This window comes from Pleurodeles waltl, chromosome 6 (genome assembly GCF_031143425.1).
Source record: "Pleurodeles waltl isolate 20211129_DDA chromosome 6, aPleWal1.hap1.20221129, whole genome shotgun sequence".
Classification (NCBI taxonomy): domain Eukaryota; kingdom Metazoa; phylum Chordata; class Amphibia; order Caudata; family Salamandridae; genus Pleurodeles; species Pleurodeles waltl.
The window spans coordinates 1067499956-1067527908 of NC_090445.1; the positions used below are offsets into that span (position 1 = coordinate 1067499956).

Consider the following 27953-nt stretch of genomic DNA (forward strand, 5'->3'; position numbering starts at 1 on the left):
CTAGCGAGGCCAGGAGGTTAGTCCTAACAGCCACCGAAGGCAGCTCGAGGCCCAAGACCTTGGCCACTCTCCACACCACCATGGAATAGGATGCCCCCTCCTCCGTAGCCGCGGTAGGGGGAGAAAGCATACCAGCGTCAGGGGAAGTGTCCAGACCGCCTGCTTCACCCGGTTCCTGGGCCCAGTCCATAGGGTCTTCAAGTTGCAATTCAAAAGGGTCCAGCGACCCCTCCATACTCTCACTCTACTCGTACACATAAGATTAAGGGTCAGGATCCAACCAAGGGAGCAAGGTCCCCACCAAAGTCAGAATCGTGTCTGAGTCGGCAATAAGTATGGGAACTGTCATCAAGGAAGGTTGCAATGGTACGACCAATGCCGGTTCGGACCCCCAGAGGAGAGGCCGAAGCTACCAGGTCCCTGCTGTCCCTGAGGGACCCAGAGGTGTTCCGACAGGGGCAAACTGCCCAAAGATTAGGCGCATGACCTCGTAAAATTCCTTCAATCGGGCAGGGGTGGCTCTGGCTCCCGGAAACATGTTCCCGTTCTCAACTTCGACCAGGAGTGGGACTTGCATGGTTTCTTCTGTTTTGCCATACAGAGTTCTACTTTACGTTTCTGGATCGCCTACAGATTCAAAGGCGGACTCTTCACACACTTGGAGTCATGCCCTGTACCCAAACACCTAAGGCACACCTCATTTGTTTGCAACAGTTCCAGCAAGGTTTAACTCCTGTAGACTTTGGAGAGGACATGATTCCCCTTGCAGACTGACTAGGAATTTTAGTTGAACATTTTTTTTTATCAACTGATGAGGGAGAAAGAGTAAGAAGAACTCCAGATCTACATCTGGAAGTGCAGAAAGAAAGGAACTGATACGCAGCAGTGGCACTTATATGCAGTGCTACACTCACTTCTAGAGCGGAGCAAACCGATGCAGAGCCACATGGAACCACTTACCACTGTGGAGGAGCAGTGCTGTGTTCAATTTCCATATCCAGTTTGGCAGATACTCTGTCCTTCCCTTCAAGGGCTCGTTAAATATTTCAGAGGTGGATTTAAGCGTGCACTTGCACATGGGAGGAATTACACTGTCCACTGTAATTTTGAGAGCATTTCAACAAGGAAGTCCTCTTCCTCATGACGTGCCTGTCCACCTTGTGAAAGGCAACTAACTGCCTGCAGGCTGGGCTTGCGAAAAGCCATGTAATCATCAAGGGCAGATGCCCTGATGGTGTACTGGTAGAATTCTGGGTCGCCTGGAGGAAACAGCCACCCCAAAGGGGATTTGTCATGGGTGGTAAGCGTGGCCAAAGAGGCTTCCTGGGCCAGAGAAAGAGCGTGGGGACCCCTTTGGTGACTCTGGCAGAGGCAGTTGGGGTGATGTGCGTGAGCGCAGCAGTAATGGAGGAGGTGGTGGTAGAAGGTGGAGGGCTGGTGCCTCTATCCTTATAGGTCTGTGGCGTAAGGTCAGAGGGGGCCTCGATGTGGGTAATTTTGCTGGCTTCTAAGTCAATGGGGATCCTATGTTCCAGCAGTGCCTTTGAGTTGTGTTGAAGCTTGTTGGTGGACTTTGAACTGCACTGGGCATGATGGCTTGGAGGGGCTGACACCCGTGTTCAGGTCCTTTCTCAGATTTGAGGCCTTCGCCCAGAGCAGACCCTGAAAGAGGCATAGGCCTTAGAGCCCCGCAGTGTCGTGTACATGGAGCTCAATGCCTAACTCTCTCTGGAGTAGGGCTGTGCTTCAATGTGATAACTGAACATAACAGGGGCAACCCAGAAAATACCTGGAAACCAGGGGCAATAATATCTGGATACACAACAGGGGTTCCAAGAGAGGGAATCTCAATACATTAATTATCAGAATAACCAATAATAAAACAGAGAACTAATTAACCAACCTAAATCAAGAAATAAGCAAATAAAACAAGGTACCCATAAATCAATTTTTAAAGGGGCGCAATATATTAATATGATCCGATATACAATGTATTCCATTGTTGTTTTTTTTTCTTAACACACTATGTACTATTCAATTTGAACTCACTGCGTGATCACCAGAGCACTTTTCACCACCAATTAATATAGTTTTTGAGTTGCTGAACATTATTAATATAGTGCACTCCTTTAAATAAAAAATTGTGGGCACCTTGATTTGTTTATTTTTTTATTTAGATTGGTTAATCAGTTCTCCATTTTATTATTGGTTATTCTGATAATCAATGTTTCGATATTCCCTCACTTGGAAACCTGTTGTGTATCCAGATCCTCCTTCAATGTGAGGCTTGGCATGGGTATCTTAGCAGACTGTTCTTACAACCCTGAGCATGATCTTCGGTCGAGGGCTGCTGGAGGTTGTCAGAGACCCCCCTTCTTCCTTGCTGGAACGGTTTTGGCTTGGCGTGAGAACGGTAGAAGCTTCTGTGTCCTCTATCTCCATGACGCCAAAGGGGTCTTCTTTGCTGAAGATGTCGGAGTATCTGTGGCGGTCTGCTGTGCCTCTCCCTTTGCTACCATAGGATTTTCTTTGACTAGATGGGTGAAGCAGGACTCACATGAGCTGTTGTCATGGTCCAGAGAAAGGCAGACATTACAAACCTTGTGATGGTCCAACCATGCGTATTTCGTTTGGCACCAGTAGCACGTCTGGAACTGCATCTGTTACATCATGCTTTAAAACTCCACATTCTCTGGTGTTGAAGGCCAACAAAGAGGGCACAGGGCTCTGGAAGGGCACAGGGGATCCCAGTGCTCAAGGACTCAGTCGCTTGGCACTGGTTTCTGGATGGTGATGACGAGAAGACACACAGTTGCTGCAGATATTCTTTTGGTGGTGGGAGTCCATATTTTGAGTGCGAGAGCCTGAAAATAATGTGGCTGACATGAAGCAACTAGGAGCCCGATCGCTAATCATCAAAAGCTAATGGCAGGAAAAAAACAGTTTAAAAATGGAGAGGGTGCCCAAGCACATTGCCAACTAAGGAAGGGGTCACACTACATCCTGAGACTTGAAAGACTTCTTCAAGGAGAACAATTTGCAAACTTCTGAGCCCAACAATAGACGACAGGAGTACCCAGAGCCTGTATATCTGCAGCCACACCTCTACGAACAATATTTTCTTCATGCCACATTCTTTACCTACCTTGTAGATGCATGTTTATTGTTTAACAGAGCATGTTAAGCTAATGAAAGGGAAGTCCAGTGGCTGAAGCAATAGAAAGTTTTGCCTTGGTCCAAAAATCCAGGGATATGAGAAAGACCCAGAAGGGGCTGAAAACTGGACAACCCTTCAAAGGTGGTATATCATCCTAACATAGATGCAAATGCTCCAGACACTTTATTTAAAAACAACTTTAAATACGGGAAAGAGCAGCGATCACCCCCCAAGAATCCATTTAAACAACGTCTGTAAAAATCTGAAAAAGGCTTCATAAAGAGATGCATAAATCTGCCCATCTCATGGCTGCATGGCCCAAAGCAAATGAGATGGATTGACTACACTTTTTATTGTATTAAAAGTATGTCTTCAATACTACTGCGTTAAATGTATCAAGGATCCTACTCTAAGAAAGAGAAATAATTCAAAGCATACAAATGTATGAAAGTTTTATGAAAAAAGTCTGGGCAAACAAGCACAGGTTAAAAAAAAAAAAAAAAAAACACCTTTTATAATCTTCTTAAAAGGCATCTTACAAACTGAAAACTGAATAAAGTAGGTTAGTGAGTTTGTCACAATGATTCTGTCAAGGCATTCAAAGTGAGAAACTCAACACAACAAAAAAATGTACATGAACATTTTAAAATATTTCCTCAATGAAAGAAATGTCAAAGCTGGCTTCATATAAAGATGAAAAGAATTTCTATACCTCCACCCAGTCGAAGATCTGCTCATCATTGGCTTTTTCTTCAATAACAAGTTTTGCTACCCGTTTGTCCAGCTCTTCTGCAGAAAATTCTTTCTTGGAAAGTGCTTCAGAGGAAGTGCTACAGGCTAACACAGTGAAGTCTAACTTCTGCAAAGGAACAAAATCAATTTTTTACAGAGAAGGCAAGATTAATTGTCTGAAATTTACCAACATTCAGGCCAAGGAAGGTATCACAATTTTAAAGCCCATAAACACAGCATGAAGGGTTTCACAGACCATCACCAACAGGAAAAGTGTCTTTCATAGACAACACAAGCACCATAAAGATAGCATTCAACAATCAGCCCCCCACCCCTTAATAACAGACGCTTTAAAAGGACAACCCTACAGCAACCGTTCTTTCAGATATCCCCACTCTACAGGAAACAGAATTATCACTGCAGTTATGGCTTTCAAAGGCCGCAAAACACAAATGTGCAGTTTTCATCTGACCAAAATAGCAACCTGTGGCACAGGCATATTTAGCAATGTGAAAGCCAATGAGACTGTCTCACTCACTTTCTCACAGATGAATTTCTGTTCATCTTCCCCTTCAGGTAAGAAGTCTTTCCAGTTCAGGCCAGCTTCTCTCCACAAGGCTCCAACTTTCTTATGGCTCTGCAAACACAATCAAATGCAAACATTACTAATAACCCTAAACTACTCCGCACATACAATGATGCCTCGATAAAGTGATGCAAAACCAGTTCATGGATTAAGGCAGCATGTTCCATCATCGTGTCCGGAAATAGAAGTGCTTACAGAAGGGCTCAGCCCCCCATACGAATATGGCCAATTTGATATTTAAGACTAATTACAGAGTTAAAAATGTGGTCTTTACAAATTGGCTCACTTTGTGCTGGAGCCCATAGTGGGTGGCCAGGTTTCCCAAAGATGCCGGACACACACAATGTGAATGGCTTGATCAAGGTGCTGATGGAAGGGGGAAGTGTATCACCACATCATAATTCTCATTCAACCACAAACGTTTGTAGTGACCCAAAACTGACAGGAAATGGATTTTGGTTAACAGATTACCTATGTGGAGTGGTGCAGTGTGTATGAAAACAACAGTTTCCCAGAACAACGGTTTTAGTCTTCTCCTGGGCACCTTTATTACAAAAGCTCACATGAGGTCCCTGGTATGGAATAAACCATACCTGGTCCTTAGAACGAACAAGATGTTTGGAGAAAGATGCATTTGTTTGGCTTACGTGGTGGAAATGCAAATAACCTTTGTTTTTTTGGGACAAGGTTACAGAGGATCTGGCTTTTTAAAAACAAATTAGAATGGCAACTAACATAACCAAACTGGGTTTGTTTAGGGCTCTTGACAGCCAATAAAAAGTTTATCTCCCCTTAAGTATTAGTATCGTGGCCTGCTTTTGGCTAGGTTTTTCATAGCCATGACATGTAAGAGAAGTGTAAAACCTTCACTGACCCTGTGGCTTTTGGGAATGGGAAAAGGGATAAATACTGAAAAGATAGCCAAGGAAAAGAATGTGTGGCTAGGTTAATCAGGAACATCTACGCTAGGGCTACATGACTGTGAAGGTTGTCAAACGTCTAGAATGTAAGTCCATATAAATTCACAGAGTGCCACGACACGGAATTATCATGTTACCTACCATGTAAGCATCTGTTTGTGACATGTAGTGCTGTAGATTCACATGCTCTGCATACTCCTGCAACCTAATGTTGGGTCTGGAGTGGTGCAAGTTGTTTTTCTTCAAAGAAGTGTTTCAAATCACGAGATCGAGTCACTCCTCCTCTTGATGATATTGCACATGGGCATCTACTCCTTTGTTAAATAGTTTTCCCGCAGGCGGGTGAGAAAGGAGTGGAAGAAATGTGTAGGGAAAGAGCTGTCCATGCTCAATAGACTGATTAAGGTGAAATTGTGAAACTACTTTAGGTAGAAATTTAGGATTAGTTCAATGAACTACTATGTCCCTATGAATTTGGAAGAAAGGTTCCTCTAAGGTTAGTGCCTGGAGATCACTAACACATCTGAGAGATGTGTTTGCGGCTATGAAAGCCACCTTACATTAAACAAAATGAAGTGGACTCGAGTGAAGTGGACATGAGTGAAGTGGCTCGAATGGAGGACCCATCAGTCTACTGAGTGCAATATTAAGGTTCCACAAGGGAGGCTGGAGGCACCCTAGATGGAATAACTCGTTTGAGCCCTTCCATGAAAGCCTTTATTACTGGAATTCTGAATAACGAAACGTGTTCTCTGTTTTTGGAGATAGCTGTGAGATATAAGTGAATGCAAGTGTATACAAGACTTACTTTCTTTAAGTGAATCAGGTAGTAAACACTCATGTACTGTGGTTTTGGTAGGATCTATGTGTTTGGGTTGGCTGTGGCAATTTTTTTTTCCATTTTGCAGCATAACAGGCTCCAGTGGTGGGTGTGATATCTACCTTACCAATGTTCATATTTTCTGCATGCAAACCTAAGTTGCCAAATTCTATACCCCCAAGAGCCATGTTGCAAGGTTGAGTGACTTGGGGTCTGGATGTCTGATTTGTCCTTGATTCTGGGTGAGAAGGTCCGCTCTGTTGGGGAGTTTCTCGTGTGGGACTACTGAAAGATTGAGGAGTGTGGTGAACCAAGGCTGGTGTGGCCAGGTGGGAGCCACATGGATCATGGTAAGAGATGTTTGCCTGATCCTCCAAGCCAGAAATGGAATCAGATGGAGAGGTGGAAAAACATAGGTAAATATCTCTGACCAACTCATCCATACAGCGTTGCCCTTGGATGGGGGTGAGGATAGCTTGAGGCAAAGTTCAGGGATTTTGCACTTTTTGCTGTGGCGAAAAGGTGCATGTGAGGAGTCCCTCACTTTCTGAAACATGACTGGAGGAATTGTGAGTGAAGTTCCCACTAGTGGACTTGTTGCTTCATCCTGCTGAGCAGGTCTGCAATGTCTTTGTCCGTTCCCAAAAGATACTCTGCCAAAAGGTGAATGTGGTGGTGAAGAACCCAATTCCCTATGGTCTGAGACAGGTGTGATTGTTGTGAAGACCATGTCTCCCCCACCCCCTGTTTTCGTAAGTAATACATGGCTGTCATGCTGTCCGTCCAGACTAGGACAACCTTGTGGCACAGGTGAGAAAGGAAAGCTTTCAGTTCTAGAAATACTACCTGAAGCTCCAGTAGTTGATGCACAGGAACTGGTGTTTGGATCTTTCTAGCATAGTTACCCCCACTTTTTTGGCTGATGTCAGTGTGTTTAGACTGTAGTTCACTGGGATCCTGCAAATGAGGACCCCAGTGACTGTGCTCTCGCCTCTAAATTTGGCTGCTGGCAACCTTTTTACATCTACAATTGGCATACTGGTGCACCCTTGTAAGTACCAAGTATATTGTACTTAAGTACCCAGGAACACTGGTACACCAGGTGTTTCTCATGGGCTGCAGCATATATTGTGACACCCATGGGAGGAGATGCAAACTGTGTCTACAGGCCTGTCGCCGCAGCCATATGAAATGGTGCATGCACCCTTTCACCAACAAACCTGGTCACTGCACTAGGACACTATAAGTCACCCCTCTGGTAGGTTCTTCAGCTCAAGGGCAGGGTGCATCTCCGTAAGTGTGAGGCTACCCCTGCATGAGCAGGGTGTTCCTACATACCCCAGGCCATTTTGTGGCATCTGTAAGTGCGGGGAAGCCATCGTAAGGTATGTAGTGGGCACTGGTCAACACGAGAGGTCCAACTACATAATGGCTTCTTCGAACCTAAGCATGTTTGGTATCAAACATGTTGGAATCATGCAATTACACCGATTTCAGTGTTAGTTGCATGATACCATGTTCCTTAGAGTATCCCTCAGTTCCGCCTGTGCAGCCTTATGTGGTCTAGCTACCAGCCCACTCTGCTGCTGACCCCAGACACTGTTCTGCCCTCCTGCTAGTAAGCCTGGCTCAGGCCGGAGAGGCAGAACAAAAGATTTCCTGCAAGGGAGAGGTGTGACCACACCTCCTTTGTATTAGACGTCTAAGGGGTGGGATGGCCTCTGAGCGCCACCAGACTGCTTTGAAGGGCACATTTGGTGCCCTCCTTGCATAATCTGGTTTGCACCAGTTCAGGAACCCCCGCTTCCCGTTCTGGCACGAAACTCCACAAAGGGCAGGGGAGTAACCACCCCCCTGTCCAGCTCCTCCCTTAGGGAGGTGCAGAGAGCTCTACCAGGTGGCCACTTAATTCTGTCATCTTGGAAGCAAGATGGGTAGGGGAGCCTGGGCGCAACCTCTCCCAGCTGCTGAGAGTCACCCTAGACTCCCCCTCTTTGGGTCGAGCCCCCTGGACCTTGCCGGTCCTCTTCAGCCTTGCAAACCTTCTTCTCCATCTCTTGCTTTTACCAAGGCTTGTTGGTGGTTCTCCAGCACCACTAACCGACTCCATCTCGATCGCCAACATGGGACATCACTTGCATCACTTCTGGGACTTTTCTCCATCTTCTGTGCTGCACTATTGACCTTTTTTGTCCACCGTCGACCTTGTCCTGCATCCACAGAAGGGCGGGTAGTGGCCATTTGCCACAACCAGACTCTCCAACACGAACTGGACATGATCCCCTTCCTTTGCAGTTCCTCTTCTGTTGGGATCCACCTTTGGATTCTTCCAGTCTTGGCTGGGTCTTGCATATTCCTTTTCCAAAATCCTGCTGTTGGGATTGGGGATCACCAGGTACTTACCTCTGCTCTCCTGGTCGCTGGGGGTCACTCTGGTACTCACCGCTTGGGGCTCCTTGTTCTGCCAGCTCCCCTCTACTGAGTCCACATCCATGGGTGGGGGACTGCTTTTCACATTCCACTTTCTTAGTATATGGTTTGGCCCTCCCCGTTTACCTATACTTTTGCCAATGCTTCTTGCTTTCTATGCTCTTTACTGATTGCTAATGTGTATATAATGGTGTTTACTTACCTCCATTTGGGGGACTGTCTATTCAGTATTCTAGTATTTATGTTACTTTAATAAAGTACCTTTATTTTTGTAACACTGTGTGGCTCTTTCATGTGTGAGAGTGCTCTGTGACTATAGTGGCGTTGCATGTCTCCTAGATAAGTCTAGGCTGCTCATCCACAGCTACCTCAAAGAAGCCTGGCTTCCTAGACACTGCCTACACTTCCTAATAGGAGATACCTGGACCTAGTATAAGGTGTTAACACCATAGGTGCTCATCACACACCAGATCAGCTTCCTACAGTGCAGGGTACTGGCTTTGATGAGCCAGTCGTCTAGGTAAGGAAAGACATGGACGTTTTTTTACCTTTCATAGATTCACATGTGCCCTTTCTGCTTCCCATTCATCTGGGTACTGTGAACTTTATTATACAATTTACAAAAATCTGGCAGTTGGAGCTTCTGAGATAGGTTGAACCCTGGACCTCGCCCCCTGATTGACTAGACATAAAATGAGGTAGGAAAGACTACTTGTTGTCGGTTAATATTTTACATTTATTTTCAGTGTCAGTAGATGTATTGAAAAACTGCTGTGTTAACATGAACTACAGAGAGTTCCCCAGCCTGATGTTGGGGACTCATTCAGACATGTGAATCTTTGAGAAATACCAATGCTGAAGAAATGGAGTAACAGCGAAGTAACTTTTGTTCACTCGTAGCTGATCTTTAGGATGCACCACTTGGCCATTCACATTGTCTTCTTCACAACCAAGTGAAGAAGCTTGACTCTGCATCAGGTTGACTGAAAAAAGCATACACACTACATATCCTTGAATACTGCATGAGTGCAAGGTTTACCTGTGTAAGATGGCATGTGTGGCTGTGGATACACATGCTCTGCATACTCCTTCCATCTAGTGTTGGGTCTGGAGTGCTGTAAGTTGTTTTTCTTCAAAGAAGTGTTTTGAGTTACGAGATGGAGTGACTCCTCCTCTCTGTGATATTGCATCGACTCCTTTGTTAGGTTGTTTTCTCTTCACCGTCAGGATCGGACTTCGTTATTTGAATGCAGTCATCCCATTGCCCCAAGTTTGGCTTTTACTGCATGTCTAGTTCTTCTTGCATGGGTCTCATTCTCAGCGGACACTGCTGGTTTAGAGGAATGCTAGATGACATTGTCGTACAAGATCTTTATATTTTCGGATTGTAATCTGTGCCATTAGGCCAGTATTATTAATCTAGCTCCTCTTTCCTGGGAAGAATAAGCTTTTAGATATATACACCTATGTTTACACCTAGAAATAAAATCTGCTGTGCTAGTATAAGTAGCAATTTTCTTTCGTTGAGGGTCAGACACAATTTGTTCAGCAGACAGTTCCCCATGAAATACATCAGATTTTTGAGGCAACAACGGAACTTTGATGAACCAACTGCTAGGATCTGGCAAACTCTCATTCCTTGGTTATGTAAATGTGTGGGCACTGAATCTAGGCATCTGTGAATACTCTTGGTGACTAATTTTAGGCTAAAGAGGAGCAATTTCAATTGGTGATGACCATCCACCATTACGTATAGATATTTTCAAGGTTGAGGATATACGCATCTTCAAGATCTATTGATAACTTAAAATTCTTCCTGAAGGTTTGGAGGGCATTTACCAATGAGCGCTGGTAAAATGAGTCAGCAAACCCTCAGGGGCTGCTTTTTGACTAGTGGGCAGCAGATTGTGATACAGAGTACGATTCAGCGTGAGATGGTACTTTTTTGCATAGTCTTGCCTTTCCTTTCCTCCAGTGAACCTAATAAAGAGCTGATTGTCCACAGAACGATCATTGCAGATTCCAATTGCCAGCATCATACCCCTGTTATCAGTGTGTGTGTGTCGAATAGTTCACGAAGAACGTCAGCTCTTCAAGAAGGCAGATGCACCGCATCAGAATTAGGAGGATTGTAAAGGGCTAGTGGCTTAGATCATGGAAAGTGCAGCCTCGGTCGAAAGCAGCAGCGTCTAGGTGTCGGGCAGTAATATGGGCTGCCGGTCGTTATCTGGAGTTGATAGTGCTGGCGGATCACGCACTAAGGCCTGTTGTGGCACCGGAGGCGTCGGTACCGAACTCCGCGTGGAGCCCTGAGCAGATCCATATGGCCCAGGTGGTGCAGAGGACTGAGCCGACAGCAGAATTCCAGTTGTAAGGTTCCCTGGTGCCCACAAGTGTGGCAGAAGGAACCAGTAACTTGCTAAAAAGCTGCAGCATGGGTTTATGGAAGTCCTGCATTTGCTGCAGCATCGTTGATAGCCCAGGAAATTCCAGCTGACGCAGAACGAGGGTTTGAATCAACTTCGAAGTAGAGTAATTCAGGAACACAACATGGAGGCAGAATGCCAATTTTACACCTCCTGGTGAGATTGAGAGCAGGCAGGATGGGCCTACTTGTACTTCTTGCAGTACTTCTTTAGATTGTAAAGATGATCTGTTGCATAAGGAATCTCAGGAGAGAAACTGGGAGCGGGAAATAACTTTAGACCTGTAGTGATCTCGGTGTGGGGTCTTGCAGTGCTTCGTCACAAAGAGCTTCGCTTCCCAGTCTTGAATGACCCTGGGATGCATCAAGTTAAATCACTGAACGCCTTTGAGCCATGGTCTCATCTTCTGCACCACAAGCAAACCACGTGGGACAGCCTTAGACATTTGTTTGTGACATTTACCATAACCTGTGTATTTGGATGGCCTTTGAGCACTGTAAAAGTACTCAATGAGATGAGGGGTAGCTCCGGATTTGTGTCTGGTTGCGGAAAGATTGGAAATTAGGTCAGTGTGCATTGGTGCACACCTATATAGGCCCGCAGACATCACATCTGACATGGAAAGACACTGATGGTCGCCTTTAATCTATCAAATAGAATTGCAGTTAAGAACATGGTACAGAAAATTTGAAATATTAAGTAGCACCACTGCTGATCTCTGACGAGATCGAGTTTTTGACTGTGTTGTATCACCATGTCAAGTTCAAGGCCTTTTGTGTGTGAGGGGCTTCTGGAAAAGATATCCAAATGGGGACTATCGGATTGGACCAGGAGGATCGGATAGAGTTGACCTCCAGACAGATGTTGAAATCCCTGTAACTAGTAGGTGAGTGGAAGTGAGGATTAGTTAAGACAGAAAAGTGCTAGACGTTTGGAAGACGGTGTGGGCTAGTCTAGGATAACAATTTCATGAAAGATCAGGCAAATTAAAATATATATATATTTGTCGTTTGCCAAAATAAGACAAACAATGCTGCACAAATCATAGATGTACATGTGCATTCACACTATCACAGAATACACGGAACAGCCTGAAATGCAAGAGCAAATACAACAATCAAGCAAAGGCTAGGAGGGGATGTACAGGAATGCTGAGGCTGAAGACAGCGAGGCATAAAAGGTTACACATACTTATATGAAATAAACAGAATATGGTCAACACAATCAGTCATGTTGTGGACCAGCAAGTTCAAGTATCAGTGTCTTCATCATCATCAGGTTCCTGGATGGGTTGCAAGATGGCCTTAGGTCTGGAAGCTAGAGGTTGTAGGGAGGAATAAGGTTTGCTGGTAATGTAGCAGAACAGCATGTACTTTAGCCAGGCATCGGTAGTCTGGACCCTCCTGCTGCCCCAGTACAGAGCTATTCGTTGCTTGGCCAGCAGCGGTGCTATGGCTGTCAAGTGTTGCAGACCTGGACTCAGGAGCTTAACATAGCCCAACAATGACATAAACCGGTCCGGGTCGACTGTACGGTAAACCATAGTGGAGGTCAAAGCAAAGACAGCCCACCAGAATGCATAAATAGAAGTACAATTCCAAACCAAGTGTATTGGCCTGCCGCACACTTCGGAAATGGATGCGATCAGGGGGGGTCCAACTTACCGAGAACCTTTAGCGTGGCATACATGCGGTGTAAGTTCTTATAATGAAGCAACTTATGCCTGTGATTGTTAGCGATCCATTTTGTGTACATGCAGCACCAGGTGTTGTCTGGAAACTAATGCCCCAAATTGTGTTCCCAGGAGGCCCTGGATTTCTCTGGAACCGAAAGCCCAAAGTGCCAGGCAGGTGTGGTAAAGTAGAGAAATTAATCTGTCACTGTCCGTGGTGGATATCATCAAAGTCGGGGGCGGATGGGAGATCAGTAGATTCCCTAGGCTATGTTATGCATTTGTAAAGGTCATGAATACAAGATGGGCGTCCCAGCACAGGAGCAGGGTGTCACGCATATGTCATACGTATGTAGGCAGGGTGTCACGTAGGGTATTACGCAAGTGGTGAAAAATAAAGTTTTGGTGCCTGGACTTCCTGGGAGGGAGGCATGGGACAGGCGATCACTTTTCCATTTGCAAAGCGATCTTCCACAGTATGCAACTGGTGAGCTCTTGGATGCGCTGTACCAGATTCTCCTGAGTAAGAGGGAATCTTGGGTTGATGGGGAGAGGAAATTGAGGGTAAAACAAGAACCCACCACTCAGGCAGCACCGGAGTCTAGACCGAGCCCACCATGTTGTGGAAAGGGTCTGTATATCAATAGGGTTGCACGGAAGTCCCAAGGGCAGGAGAGAGGACAAAGGACGGTCATGCTCTTGGTCCTGTCCTGGTCTCAGACAAGGGAGTATGGTGTCTGGGCGGTACCAACAGAAGGGGAAATGGGTCTGTGCCGCTAAGTAGTAAAAATGAAAATCCGGGTCATTGAAGCTACCTCAGTCATACGGAAGAGTCAATGTCTCCCATCGAATTTGGGAAAACAACCCACCCAAACAAGACTAGTCAGGAGGCCACAAAGTGTAGCAAAAAACTGTTGGCCAGGGCAATAGATATATTTAAGAAGAGATATAGAAAGCGCAGAAGGACCACGATTTTTATTATAGCAATTTACCCTGCAATGGACAGTGGTAGTTTCATCCATCGCTTCAACTGTAAGGTGAGTTTGTCAATGGCAGGGCCATAGTTTTGGCGTACAGCTTCAGATTTCTGCATGTGCCTCTGGTCACTGGGAAGATCTCCGTAAGCATGTCAGTCACCTGTATTCATGCTCCAAGGCAAGCTGAGAGGAGCGTGTTGGGATCACAAAATCCGTTGGACACCCATAACTTGGCCAGCGTCGCCTACAGGAAGAGCCACTCTAGCAAATTAAATGCCTTCTCGGCATACAGAAGGGTTACTGCTGCCGAGGTAGTCAGCGAAACTTGATTCAAAACATCATTCGCAAGATGGCTCGTCATACATTTATTTTGACAGTTAAACCGCAAGAGTTGCACTAATGTGCGGCCCAGTCTCTCCCCCTACCCATACTGATGAGTCAGAGCATATTTACCCATGTAGGCGAACTTGTGTTCCGCCTGGCCCTAGAACTCCAGCAGCAACCTGGAGTGGCTGTATAGTTGGGCAGGTTGTGTACAGGCCATTGAAGCGAAGTCTATATCCGGCAAATCTCTCTCCACTCTAGATAAGTCAAATGCTCCAAAGAACCCCTGCATGCTTGGCAATACAACCACCACATGCATAAGCTTTGAAAGCTTCCCACAATGTGGAATGTTCGTATACTGAGCCAGTGTTTATTCACTGATGGAGTGTGTGAGTTCTGACTTGAATACGGCATCATGCAGTGGATTTTCTGGGAATCGCCATTGCCCGGCCACATGGTCCTGGAACAGAATAAATAGCGTGGCCTTAACAGGGGCATGATCAGAAAGGGTACCCAACATAAGTGATACATTCCCACCCCACACAGAATTGCACAGTACTTGGCTTCTTCCTGGCCTGCTGCTGCTCTGTTTCTTTCCCCCTTATTTCATGGGCTGTTAGTGAGGCCAGTGGTGGTGAGGATTCAGGTCTTGGTTAGCAAACTGAAAGAAGGAGGTGGTTTCACGAAATTGGGTGTAGAAGGTTTTTTTTCTTTGTGTGCCTGTCAATGCATTGTCACTTCTTTTCATAATTGAAATTAGTGCTACTGCTCCTTATCACAGAGTATATATGCTTGTTATGTGGTTATTTGATCTGGACCAAACATTCCATGTAGTGGTTCTGTTCTTGGTGACTGTCACTCTGTCAATTTTGTTTGGCTCTTTAGTGCAGACATGCATTGACTTTTAATTCTAAAGAAGAAGAAAGCTTTGCATATCTAGGACAATAGTTCGCTTTCATCTAATCTTTGTAAGTAATAATCATAGAGATATTGCCAGTATAGGTGTATAAGGGTCAGATTCATGCTTTGTTTTCAGGAAAGCCATTAAGTACCTACAATATTCCTGTTTTCATTCATTGTCTGTAAATCTGATACTGATCCATCCCTCACAGACCAATCTTGGACCCTCTTAATATTTAGCTAGAGTCTCATCCAGACCTTATCATGTGGATGAAATATAAAGAGGTAATTTGGCACTGGAACACCTTTCAATGAAACTGAGTGATGAATTGTCCCTTACTTTTTGATTCAGCAGGGACCCTCTCAGACAGCCCACTGATTATGAATTACTTTGCAGCCATTTGTTCTAACCTATCACCCAAAGCTCAGAGAATATTTTTGTGATCAAGGGAAACAAGTGTTCATGTTTTGTTTCCTGGATAAATAGGTCCAACCCCCTTTAGCACATTCCCTTTGACTGCTAGTTAAAATTGTGAGTTTGTGAAGGAGGACTGTCTCCCACTAAGGATGCATATAGAGATGTATAACTTGTATATATAATTCATTAATGCAAAAGCCTTGACTATTAGGGTGAGCTGTCTGAGGATATGCTTTGAGTGCAGCTTGCATTACTGACTGGTTCTGGTATAAAACCTAGTAAATATGTTTGAAAAATGTAACAAGTTAATGTTACTAATAGTGCTTCATGATTATAGGCAAGTACATGCACGGACATAAAAGCAAGAATTACCACTATTTGTTTTCAAAATAAAATGTGCACAAAAGAATTTACAACTTGAAAAAAACGTTTTGCTAAACTATTGTACAACCGTAAACACCATTTCTCTGAGGCATCATTTACTAAAACTTATTTCACGCAAGTAAAGATATAAAAAAAGGTTAACAATGGAGATCTAATGTAAAACTGCCATTATGGGGAACGTAGGGAACATTCCTGAGCCTCAAATCCTGAAGTCCAAAAGGTACACCTGCAGGTATGCATCCTTCTATTGGTGCACATTCACAACTTTCGAAAGTTCACAAGAGTTTGCAGGAATAGCCCTCTGGAAACCATAATTCTAGCACATTTTTCACATTAGCTAATATACACATGTATATTTGCTCATGAGAAAATCGGTTGAGCAACTGCCAAATTACTATTCATATATCCCCTTTTTTCCACACCGTGAAAAAAAGTTTTACTCCTGCCTTTTTAAGAAGTAAATCACCAACACCTTTTCTATGTCGAAAAAGATTGAGAGGAGTTATAGAACACCGCGAAACAAGTTTGTAAGTGTGTACAAACACAAACTAATGGGGCATTCCAAACCTGGAACTACCATTTCCCAGCTACTTCCAGGTGTAGATGTGTATAAAGGTGGCACAATCACAGCCTTGCCATAAAACAAACTAATAAAGGCCCTTGTATAGTTACAAAGGCTATTATCAGAGCTCTGATGTAGTGATAATACTGCAGTCATTTGGCACCGCACAACTAGGCACCAAATGAGACAAAATGATTTATTTAGGGACAAGTGTATTTCTGAAGTAGATATTTTATAAAATCCCACACCCCCTGTCTTGCCCTCGATTTATTTGTTAACCGTTTAATATAGCACAGAATGGTATTACCATGCTTCTAAATGGAACAAGAGTAATTGCATCCAAAAGCAAATCAAGTTCAACTATGATAAAATGAGGGAGCATGGGAAATACTACTAGAGTGATGGTTGTATTATTTTTGAGGAGTCAATTTACTCTTCTGGCCCATACTATCACTGGGAGCAAAGCAAATGAGTTTTAGAGATTTTCTTATGCTCAGATTTTTAGAACGAGTTCCATAGCATTGGGGCTGTGCCTGAAAAATAGTTATTTTCATGGTAGTACTGGTTTTGTTTTCTTAAGAATGGGAAAGTCTTTGCTCTATGAGCCTCGCTATCTTCTGGATTATCAACAAATTTGGTAGGAAGTGAACAGGTGTGAAGGTCAAGCAGCATCATTTAAAATTCCCCACAATTCTAATGGTAAGTAATTAAGATCTTTTAGTATGGGTGTTTGATTTTTTTTGCTTTGATTAGATCAGTCTTGCTGTGGAATGTAATTTTTTTTTTTTTATAAACACATTTCTATTGCTTTTCATGAGAAACATAAGTAACACAAAGAGGAAAAACTCAGCATAACCTGCACAGGTACAGAGAGGTACTACCAATTCCGGTAGGCATCCATTTGATATAGAACACATAGGTTATTGTTAGTGCTACTTAACGTAACAAAGAATGCAGGAACACACATCCACTGGCTCGGCTTCAAACGAGTAATCCCGTCTATTTCCCCCACACCTTCCCATGTTTGTGGGGTTACCCCCTTGACTCGTACACCACTTTTTCTTGTGCTGCGCACCAGTCCACTCCACGCCTCCATTTCTGGAGGGAAGGACCTCTGGCGGTATTCCAGGTAGCTGCAATGTCTCTCTTGGCCACCAGCAAGGCCGTTTCAGCAAATGTTCAATCCACTCTAGAGCCCTCCAACTCCTCCATCGTACCGAATAGGACCATTCTTGGGGACAACAGTTGTGCCTTTCCTAGTACTTTGTTCAACTCTTGATTTATCTTTCACCAACACACCTGTATCACAGGACATGACCATACCATGTGGAAGAAATCGGCCGGGCCCCGAGCACACCGCGGGCATTGGACAGAGTTCCGGAGGCCCATCTTATGCAGTCTGTCGGGGTATAAGTATGCTCTGTGTAGGAAATAGAATTGTATCGCCCTCAACCTGCTGACACCGCCAGTGACCGAGGAGCCATCAAGGCCTCTGCCCACTCGGCATCCACAAGCGGCCCCACCCACGCCTCCCACCCACTCTTAAGGTGACTCAGGTCCCCGGGGGCATTGTTTATTAACATTCTGTAAATTTGGGATACAACTTTCCTCCCCAAGCTACCCATAAGCAGTTTAACCTCAAGTGGGTTGAAGTCCGTTATTGAGTCAGCGCCAGTCAGGTGCGCACTCAGGGCATGCCGGAGTTGAAGGTATCTAAAGAACTGAGTTGGGGACAGCTGAAACTCATTCTGTAATTCCTGGAAGGACTTCAGTGTGTTCCCCTTCCAGACATCCCCCACCAGGGAGATGCCCAGTGTGTCCCACCTCGTGAAGCCCTCCAGTGCGGCCGTTTCACCCAGCCATTTACCTTGCCACAGTGGAGTTTGCTGGGTGATGATATTATTCCATCTAGTGTGCCGTAGCGCCGCACGCGTCATGCAAGAAATACCGCTCTAGTTACTGGCACTAAGTCTCTGGGAATTGGTGTCCCGTAGAGGAAGTCCAAAATACGAGGAAACCCCAATGCCTCTAGCTCCACCTGATATCATGGGTCCGTCCATCCCCCCCCGTTGAACCAATCCCGAACGACCAGGATTTGAGTCGCCAAGTAATACAGATATGGATCGGCCATGCCCAGTCCCCCATCGTACACCCCTCTACGTCAGGTTTGCGATGCCATCTGCCCTGACGCGAGACACAAGCGGCGTCAGGTTCAGAGCCCAGGATAACTCTGGAAGCAGCGTGACCCACACGCCGAGATATTTAAAACTCAACCGGCGTGAGGGCACCACCTCCTGCCAATCGAAGAAAAGGAACCACCAGTCAACGGAGTCAAAGGCCTTCTCAAAGTCTATAAATAGGAGGGCCAGATTCTGGGGCAACCGGTGACGCCTCGCAAGGGCTACGTGAAGCAGTCGTATACAATGGCGCGTACTGCGGCCAGCCATGAAGCCACACTGGTCTGGGTGTATCAGCAGGGGCATCACCTTCTTACGGCGGGAGGCAAGGATCGTGGCGTACATTTTTACTTCACTGTTGATCAGGGATATGGGTCTGTAGTCACCACAATGAAGGGACGGGGTTGAGTCTTGGGTAAAACTACAATGGTGGCTACATCCAACCCCTCTGGGAAGGAGCCCAGGTGGCCCACCTCCGCATACAAAGACGTAAGACGCAGCACCAGGTCATCCTGAAACACCTTGTAATACTCTGATGGAAACCCATCAGGCCCAGGAGTCCTGCCCACTCCCGTCGCAGCAATGGCTTCTCTAACTTCCGTTTCGGTGAACGATTCCTCCAATGCCCGGACCTCCCCGAAGGGCAATGCCGGGCGAGGAACATCCGCCAAGAACTGATCGGCGTGGCCCGGGACCCTCGTACCCACAGCCTGGTATAGGACCCTGTAATATGCAGCGAACGCCTCCGCCACCTCCTGGAGCTTGGATAAGTGCTCCCCTTGACCGTTGCAAATTTCAGGGACGATTCTGGAGGTCTGTTGCTGGGATGCCACCCAGTACAGCAATTTCCCCAACCATAAACCCTGGCCGTGGATGCACGCCACTGGTGCTTAGCCGCCTCTAAAGATTGGTTACGGATCTCCTCTTGTATCAGCGAGAGTTGTCTGGTTACCCTGTCACTGGGGTGTACCCCCTGTTCCGCCTCCAAGTGTAGGGCCCGTGCCTCCAGCTGGGCACTGCGGGAAGTCAAGGAACGCACCAGCGCACGGACAAGGCTCCTGTCCATCGCCCTCAGCACCGCTTTACTCACAGCCCACAGGGTCCAGGGCGTCGCCACCGAGCCCTCGTTAATATTAAAGTACTAGCGCAGTGTCCCTTTTAGCCGATTAACATAAGCCTTGTCTTGCAAGTACCATGCATTCAGCCATATGGGGCGGACCACCGAGTTCGCAGGACCCACAATGAACCGGACTGGAGCATGGTCAGAGATCCCCGTGGCAGAATCTCAATGTGTGAGAGGTGGCAGGAGTCAGTGGCCGGCATGAACACAAGGTCAATTCTAGATTGCGTACTGTGGGCCGCTGAGATATGCGTGAAGTGTGTGCGCCGCGGATACCATATTCTCCAAGCGTCGCAGAGCCCCGCCGTCTGTGTGCTGACGGCACCCTGCTCGCGCCCACCCCGGTGTCGGGAACTGCATTGAAGCCGCCCCCCAACACCATGACCCCCGGAGGCAAGTCTAGCAGCAGTCGAGTCAGATCCCCTAGGGTCCCGCGCAACACTGTCGGTGGAACGTATATGCTAACAACGTTCAGCGTGCGACCCTCTATTGTCCCTGAGATCGCCACATAGCGCCCCTGTGGGTCTCTCCATACCCGGACCACCACCATGGGCAGTGAGCGGTGAAGCAGTATCGCCACCCCCATGACCCCCTCACAAACCCCGCGTGGTATACCCTGTCGAACCCTTTACGGACTAAAAAGGGGCAGTGGTTCCCTAGGAGGTGAGTTTCTTGCATCAGGAGCATATTGGGTTTGTGTCGGTGGACATGTGCAAATACAGCTGCCCATTTGATCTTGTCTAGAAGACTATTAACGTTCCAAGATATGATATGAGTCGACCCCATTCAACTCTTTTGTTTGTACACGCTCACCTCGCCCCTCTCTCTCAATTCCCTTTGCACGTCCCGGAACAAATACCACTCTCCCCCTGTGCTGTGTGTGCTCTCTGCCGTGACCCTCCTTGCTCTACTACCCCCTGCAGGTGCGAGAGATAACAAATCAACGTTAAATTCAGATAACATTAACAGCTGTCTTGAGGCAAGGCTAAAACTCCCATACCCCCCCAACTCCCACCCCTCCCTATACTTCCCCCGAGAAGCATCTGTCGCCCTTGTCAACCAGCTCACTCCCTAACATAGTGAGTTGAAAACGCCAATTATCTGAGCTGTGATGGACCCCTCCATTTCTGCGGATTAAAGAATGTTAAGTAATAAACAGATGTAATGCGACCATATTGCGTTTGTGAGCCATACTGGCCTCGCCCTCCCTTCCCCAAAGGGAGTTACAGCACCGGACTCTGGGACACATCTGTATCTTCCACTGGGGCGCAGCTGTGTCAGGCCCTCTGCACCCCCTGGCCCACCAGCCGCTTGGGGTCCCGATGACGATTCCCCTGTAGATTCCACAGGGGAGCCGGATTGCGAGTCCCGCCTCTCCCTGCGCTTCCTTGAATGCGTTCTCTGGCGGGGGCCCCTCGGTCGCTGCGATTGCGTGTCTGCCGTCTGACACGGGTTTGCCGCAGCTCTCCTACGGCAGAGCCCAAAGGGGACCTCTTCTGTTAGCCATGTCCAGGCCACACCCAGAGACTCAAAGAAATATGTCCTGTTGTTGTAGACCACCCTAAGTTTTGCAGGAAAGAGAAGGCGGTAGGGCACATCCATCGCTCTCAGTTTTTGTTTCACTTCTATAAAGGAGCGGCGCTGCACCTGCACGTCCCTCGTGTAGTCTGGGAACACCATGACTTTTGCTCCTTCACATTGTAAACCGCCCCTCGAGCACGCCACCTGCAGTATTGCGTCCCTGTCCTTGAAATTGAAAAGGTGGAGAATCACTGGCCTCGGCAGACAGCCCGGTAGAGGCCTGGCCTGTAGAGCCCTGTGAGCTCGTTCAATCGCAGACCACGGTGTGAGGTGGTCCCAGGGCATCCAGGACCGGAACCACTCCTCCAAGAAGGCGGCCAGGGAGGAGGCCGCTGTGTTCTCCGGTAGGCCCACGATATGGAGGTTGTTGCGTCAGGACATATTTTCAGCATCTTCAGCCCTGCGGTACAGTTCTGCTGTGCGGGCTGTTAGCGTTGACACTTGTGTTTTAAGGGCAGTCAGGTCGTCTTCCACAGTGGAGATTCTGGATTCCGCCTCCGTGATCCTGGCTGTTGCGTTGCAGAGGTCCTGGCGTAGTAACGCCACGTCCACCCTTACTTCTCCAATCTTAGCCTCTACTGCTGTCTGGGACGCCTGAATAGCCCTGAAGGATGGCCGCCAGGTCGCCAGTCGCCGCCTGCTTCTCACTGCCTCCATCCGACGCCTGATCCTCTTTTCGAACTCTGTCTGGGCCAGTGGCAAAGTGGTCTATGCGCGTTTGCGCAGCGGACGGGCGCGCCTGCCTGTCTTTGCCCATTACAACAGAGGCAATCGGACTTGTCGTCAAGCCTGTTCCTGTGCCTCACTTCACGAACCAGCCCCCGAGAGTCCTTGGGGCTGGGATCCTGCTTCTGCCGAACCACCACCTGTGGCCACAGCTCTACGACCGTGGGCACCTATGTGGGTGTATTTTCACCCCGCACAATATGTCCTGCAAGGTTCACCCTTCAGCATCTGAGGTCTCGACTTCCTCTCTTGCAACGTAGACTGCCAACAGTGACCGGGGGAGTCCCCAGGTTTGGACCTGAGGTCCGGTGCCCCTCTCCAGCAGCGTGGGGCTCCTCCATGGGCCCCCCGTCTGCCCTCGGTGTGCTGCTTCTGTGTCTCCGGGGGCCCGGCGTTTCCAGTCTTGCCTCCAGCTCTGCTCGCCTCCAGGGGCCCCAGGCATCAAGTGGGACAAAAGGGGGAGGGAGGCCCCCCATCTCTTCCTGTTTCTCACTCCCCTGGGGCAAGTCTTCATCTCTGCTCTGCTCCCCCCTGTGTCATCCATCGACTCTCCTCCAGCACAGCACCGGTGCGGGAGGGGTTAAGGGGGGGGTCGTTGACCCAGGCGGCACGCCTTCCCCGGCACCCTCCTTGACCCGGGAGAGGCCAGGTCCCACCGCAGCCTCCACGCTCAGTTTCCGCCCGCTCGGGCACCCTACTCCTCCGCCTCACCGCCAGCCAGGTGCCTCACGGTCGCGTCCGCCTTCTGGGCCACTCCCTCCTTCAGGCCCACTCCAGCCTTCTCCTCTGCTGTTTCTCCCCCTGTCCGGAGGGGGGGCCGGGCCCCCGCCGAGGAGCCGCCCCACCAGAAGACCACCACTATTCTCCCCGCGGCTCGGTGTAGCCGCCGACATCCCCGTGCTCTGTTAGCGTGCCCGCCATTTTGGACGCGGGCCGCTCTGACCATTCTTCCCACCTGGCCGAGCCGTGAGACCCGGAGCACTGCCCCGGTGTCCCAGGGACCTCCAGGGGTCCCCCGAAGTCTCCCCCCTCTGCCGGGGAGGACGAGCGTTAGGCGCTTCTTGCGCGGATGACGGAGGGGTCCGGAGCAATACGAAAGTGCGACTGCCATCTTGACGCCCAAGGCACAACCCCCCCCCCTCCCTGGAGTGTAATGTTTTAAAGAGTGCAATGGCTGCTTGAGGTGCTCCTTCGAGCAAACCCTGTTGTCGAGGTTAAAGTCTGACGAGTTTACTTCAAGATGTAGGTTTGCATAGAGTGTCAGTTCAACCAGTAACAATGGGTTAAATGTGCTTTTAAAGGTGTAATCGCAGTCAATTTTCAGACACCCATTTTCATATTTTTATGGGGTATGATCCCATTTGGATATCATGTACAGAGGATAACTTTAAATATAGTTGCATAATATCTCCATTTAGATGGGGGGTGTTTCCACCTCCCAAAAAAGATTTGAATGGGGTGGCCACCCTTTATATAGGGCATAAGTAAGTCCTCGAAGGTTCCCGTTTGGCAGCTCAGATTTATCTTCAGATGCTGATAGTTTAGCTGCTGTCTCGTCTGTTTCATTTAACAAATCTTATAAGGTATCTCAACAAAATGACACAACCTCTTCTGTGATCAGTAGTACCACCACTTAATATTCCTAATTTTGGAGTAGGCCCTTGATGTTTGTCTCTCTCTCTTGTTTTTTCTTCCTAGTCATATGGGAGAATTAGGTAGGTTTTCAATGGATTTACTTGTCTGGGGGACCAGTGGTCGATGGTCCTGCAATTTGGGTCAATTGGAGTTTCTTCAATCAGTCTCTACAAGGCACTGAAAATCACCTGGGGGTAGTCCCAGGACCATCTGTTCTTCTGCATTGCTGGGATTTTTGAAGGGCACAAGGGGTTGCCACTCTCCAGGCCTTGACCCCATGACTTACTTGGAGTAAGTCACTGACAGCAGACCCTACACACGTTTTGTCTTCTCAGGTGCTAAGGGAAGGCAAAGGGTCCACCCTCTCCGTCAAAGTTTGGTGCTCGTGGGGGGAAAGGGGAAGGGAGTTGTGGGGAGAAACAGACCCTTGCCCCCCACTGCATCACCAGCATGGGTGGGGGCTTGGTGATTGGTTTCACTTGCAGTGTAACTGTGGGCCCTATCATCAAGTGCTATCCAAATAAATCTATCTGCTGTTCACTGGTTTAGGTGTGTGCCCATTCTCTTTTTGCTTCCCTTGTGAATTTGGGCCTCTGGTAAATATCAGCTTAACCCAGACGGCGCAAGTACAGCCCTCCTCCTCCTTCACAGGCTGCTCTTCCTCAGCTAGGTTGTGCTGTTTATTCTTTCTGAGGGCCTAGGGCCACATCACTAAGTCTCAGTGCATGCTCCCCTATTGCTGACCGCTCCGAGACTGCAACCTGGTGGAGGCCCTTTGCTCTTGTTAACCAGTCCCTTCAGCCTGCTCTTTCTCCACACCTTCAGTTTTTCCCTCAAAAGCATGCAGGAGTTGGATATCACCCGGCAGAATCCAGGGGCGTCGCTGCTCACAGCCTGCAGCAAGCCAACACTGCCATCTAGAAGCTTGGCTACTACATTTCTCTGCACCCGCTCTTGCATCTCCCACCAGACAGGTGGTAGCCAGCTCTAGAACAACTCCACCACCTTCAACAATACCCACCTTCCCCTAATATTAAGTAATCCGGGCTAGTTGGTGGTTGCAGAGTGGCAGCCGGTCCATGAGCCACTATTCTGGCTGCTGCAGTATTCACATTTGCGGGCAGGCGTCCAATCACACATTTAAAGAAAGTTATGTACAACTAGCCTTCTTGTAATTTATCAGGGGTGTGGGCGAGTGCCTGCTTTATGACAAGCTCAAGCTCTTGCTCTTCCTCTACTTTTCCTTTAGAGACCTACAAGAACGAAGGATCACTTCTAACTACCTTGGCCAGGCAGAATGTCAGATGGGCCAGCAGAGGCTTGTGATTCTAGATGTGGCGCCATTCCCTCCAGTACTGGAAGGTCTTCTTGCAGCAGAAGGCATACATCACAGGAGGCCCTGTTAGTTAGCAAGAGGTGCAGGTCGTAGATGATGTACTGGTCGCTGCAGGATCTGTGTTTGTTGTGGAAGAGATCCCAGGCATTGAAGGGAGCCCTTCTAGGTAAACATTGATTATAAACCAGAGGCTTAAGCTGAAAGGTGGGGGAAAGGGGTCATTCAAAATGTTGGTATGTACTGCTGGAATGTAAACATTTCCATGAAACTAGAACTATCTTGCCTGAAGATGATACACTTCAAAAGAGCATAGAAGGAAAAACATACAGGTCCAGGGTTTGGAATGCACTTTGAGAAAATGGCAGGAGCTAAGCTTCCAGGGAACTGAAGTCAGTAGTGGGAGGAAAGGTTCTGATTGCACTTATGCAGTAACACTCCTGCATTTAAATGCATCTTCCATGCAATATTATAGGGTTATACACAAGTAAATGTGTGCGTGTTTGTGGCATGACAGCCAGGACTGTTTGAATGCAGGAAGAACAGTAAACCTTGAAAGTTAAATTTGTGATTGGTGTTGATGTTTTGTACGGCTATGCCACACTGTGAACTTTAACGACTTAAGATCCCAAGTTGCTTTTTTGCAGCTCCCAGGAGATCTGCTTAACTTTATGATTCATCACACAAAAAAAGTGACCAGTCATGATATAATAGCACTGTGCCCAGGAGCAGTGCAGAATGTGTGCAAGGCAAAAACAAATTTTACTTCTAAAGAGCATTTCATGCACCAATAAAACCAGTATTTTTCTAGAAGGTTTTGTGGAAATGCGGTGTGGTAATCACCTAGTAGTGATGCCATAAGTCCTGTCCTTGCCTTGCAGAAGAGCTCCTAATGATTTTGTCAAACCACCCATTTTGATGGCACCTTCACACTATTCTCCTCCACTTTTCCATTAACAGTGTTACCCTCTTGAGGGAATACATGCTGAAAAAATGCCTGAAAAACGTACTAAATCCAAGGACCATCAATAACCTTGCCATTTGATATTGCCCTTGCTTTTATTCTGCACCAAAGGACTATGAAAGTTCTTTTGACCTAGCGTCTATTCAACATTTTATTGCAGCTAGGAAGTAAGAAAGACTTTAGAACCCACCAAAAATTAACATTTGAAAGGAAACATAGCAGCTTAATTACCTTGAATTAATCCAGGAGCACATATTTTAAGTGTTTGTCATTCAAGGAATAAATCTAAACTTGAGATGTACCAGCAGATTGGTATACATATTGTGGTTCATCAACAACAAACCCGTTCAACTAGGCTGATGAGCAGACGTAGAAATCTTGTACTCACCATCTGTTTGCATAGAAGGTGCAAGATTTCGGAAAGCAGAACACCGCCTCTTCCCACAGGAAGTAAAGGTTTGCTAAATTCCCTGCAAACCAAGAGAAAGCAAAAACCTATTATCAACGAACCGGACAAAATCAGAGGATATATTCCATCAATCAAAAGTGCATTTAAAGTAATACTCTGTAACACTTAGCCCCTAAGAACTTCACATTGCCAAAATCATAAATACTGAGATCATTTGCATGTGGAGTACAAGAAATGAGTAAAGCACTCTCAAAGTGAGTGTGTGATAAATCATATAGAGACCAGGGTGGCTGGGATGATGTGCAGATAATGGAATAACATAGGAAAAGAATATGGAGGCAACTGGCAATTTCCAAGTACCAAATAATCTTAGGCCATCACAAGCCAGTCTTGTCAGTACTATTTTGAATACAAGGCATATGGTATAATGCTGAAATAAAGGATTAGTATAGTGCTCAAAGGATTAAAAACCGGTATGCTAAGAACGTAACTCATACATACAAAGTAAAAGAAATTACAAATCACTAGCTGAATTTCTAGATTGCGATGGACCGATCATGTACAATAGTATGACAACAATGCATCTTTTCAAAACTAGACTTATAGATCAGATCAAGAATTTCTTACGTAATCAGTTCTCTCATAGAGATCCCTCCTTCTTTTAGCATGGGAGTTACTAGCTCAGCCAGGTACAGCCAGATGTGGGGAATATCTATTGCCATATCATCTGCCAACTCCAATGTTTCTGAAAACCTTTTAAAAGACAAACAAATGACAAACTCACTTAGCTTTTATAAATATGGTTAACATGCCTTATTTAACGCTTCAAAGGTATAGTCTTTTTTAAATATTGACAAAGCATCTGAGATGGACATCAAGTAAATAAAACTACTCAAAATTACATTGACAATTTTATCTGAAGAAATTGAAGTTTTTGTTAAATTACTATACAGGTCTATGGGTTGTATTCTCACTATATATGATGGATTCAGCGGCATTTCAAATATACCAAGACAACATTGTAGAACTGTAGTATTCTACGTTTGTAGTGACGGTAAACAATATATGTAACAGAGGATACAGACTAGATTGCTGTCCGTTTAAATGGATTTCTTTTGAAGTATTTAAGGGCAAGGGTACATTTTTTTCACCAATCTCAAATCAAGCTTTTTTTTGTCATTTTGCACTGTTTAGTTCAGCCACAGAAAAGGTAAACACACAAAGCAAATCTAAAAGCACTAATCTCTGATGTCTATATTACTCTTAGATTCTTGATCACAGCACTTTTATGTAAGACTCAACATTGACCATATCTGCCAGTGAAACGGATTACAAATAAAGATGAGAAATACTGGGTTGGAGAGTGTAACAAAAGACCTTTGGTCCGAAAGAGATTCAACTAATCCAAGTAAAAAACACAGGTGGTAAGTTAAAAGTTTAACCCATTAAAAAGGACAACACCATGTTGAGGGCCCCATGAACATTAACAAAGGAAAAGTACTCTCTAAACTCCTGAAACTGCTGGCCACCAAATCAACTCAAAACAAGAAATCTTCTTGAGCCTAACGCAGAGCGACTGAATTGTGGCTAAATTACCTTCAATAGTGTTAACTATAAGGTGGTTCCTAGCCAGACATATTGGAAACTACAGAATCCTGGGGATAAAACAAGACAGGGTGACAGATCGTGATTCAGTGAAC

The 27953-nt window shown here is 46.5% G+C and overlaps 1 protein-coding gene across 13 annotated transcripts in view; it reads right to left on the reverse strand.

Annotated features, from left to right (window-relative positions):
- EIF4G3 (eukaryotic translation initiation factor 4 gamma 3) overlaps window positions 1-27953 on the reverse strand; it is a 906783-nt gene that overhangs the window by 65569 nt on the left and 813261 nt on the right. For all 13 annotated transcript variants that reach the window (XM_069240075.1, XM_069240074.1, XM_069240071.1 and 10 more), the window contains 4 exons: window positions 26881-27006; window positions 26233-26314; window positions 4428-4526; window positions 3870-4016 (listed from right to left, as the gene is read on the reverse strand). In XM_069240075.1, the coding sequence (XP_069096176.1) occupies window positions 3870-4016; window positions 4428-4526; window positions 26233-26314; window positions 26881-27006 (454 nt within the window). The remainder of the gene's footprint in view (window positions 1-3869; window positions 4017-4427; window positions 4527-26232; window positions 26315-26880; window positions 27007-27953) is intronic.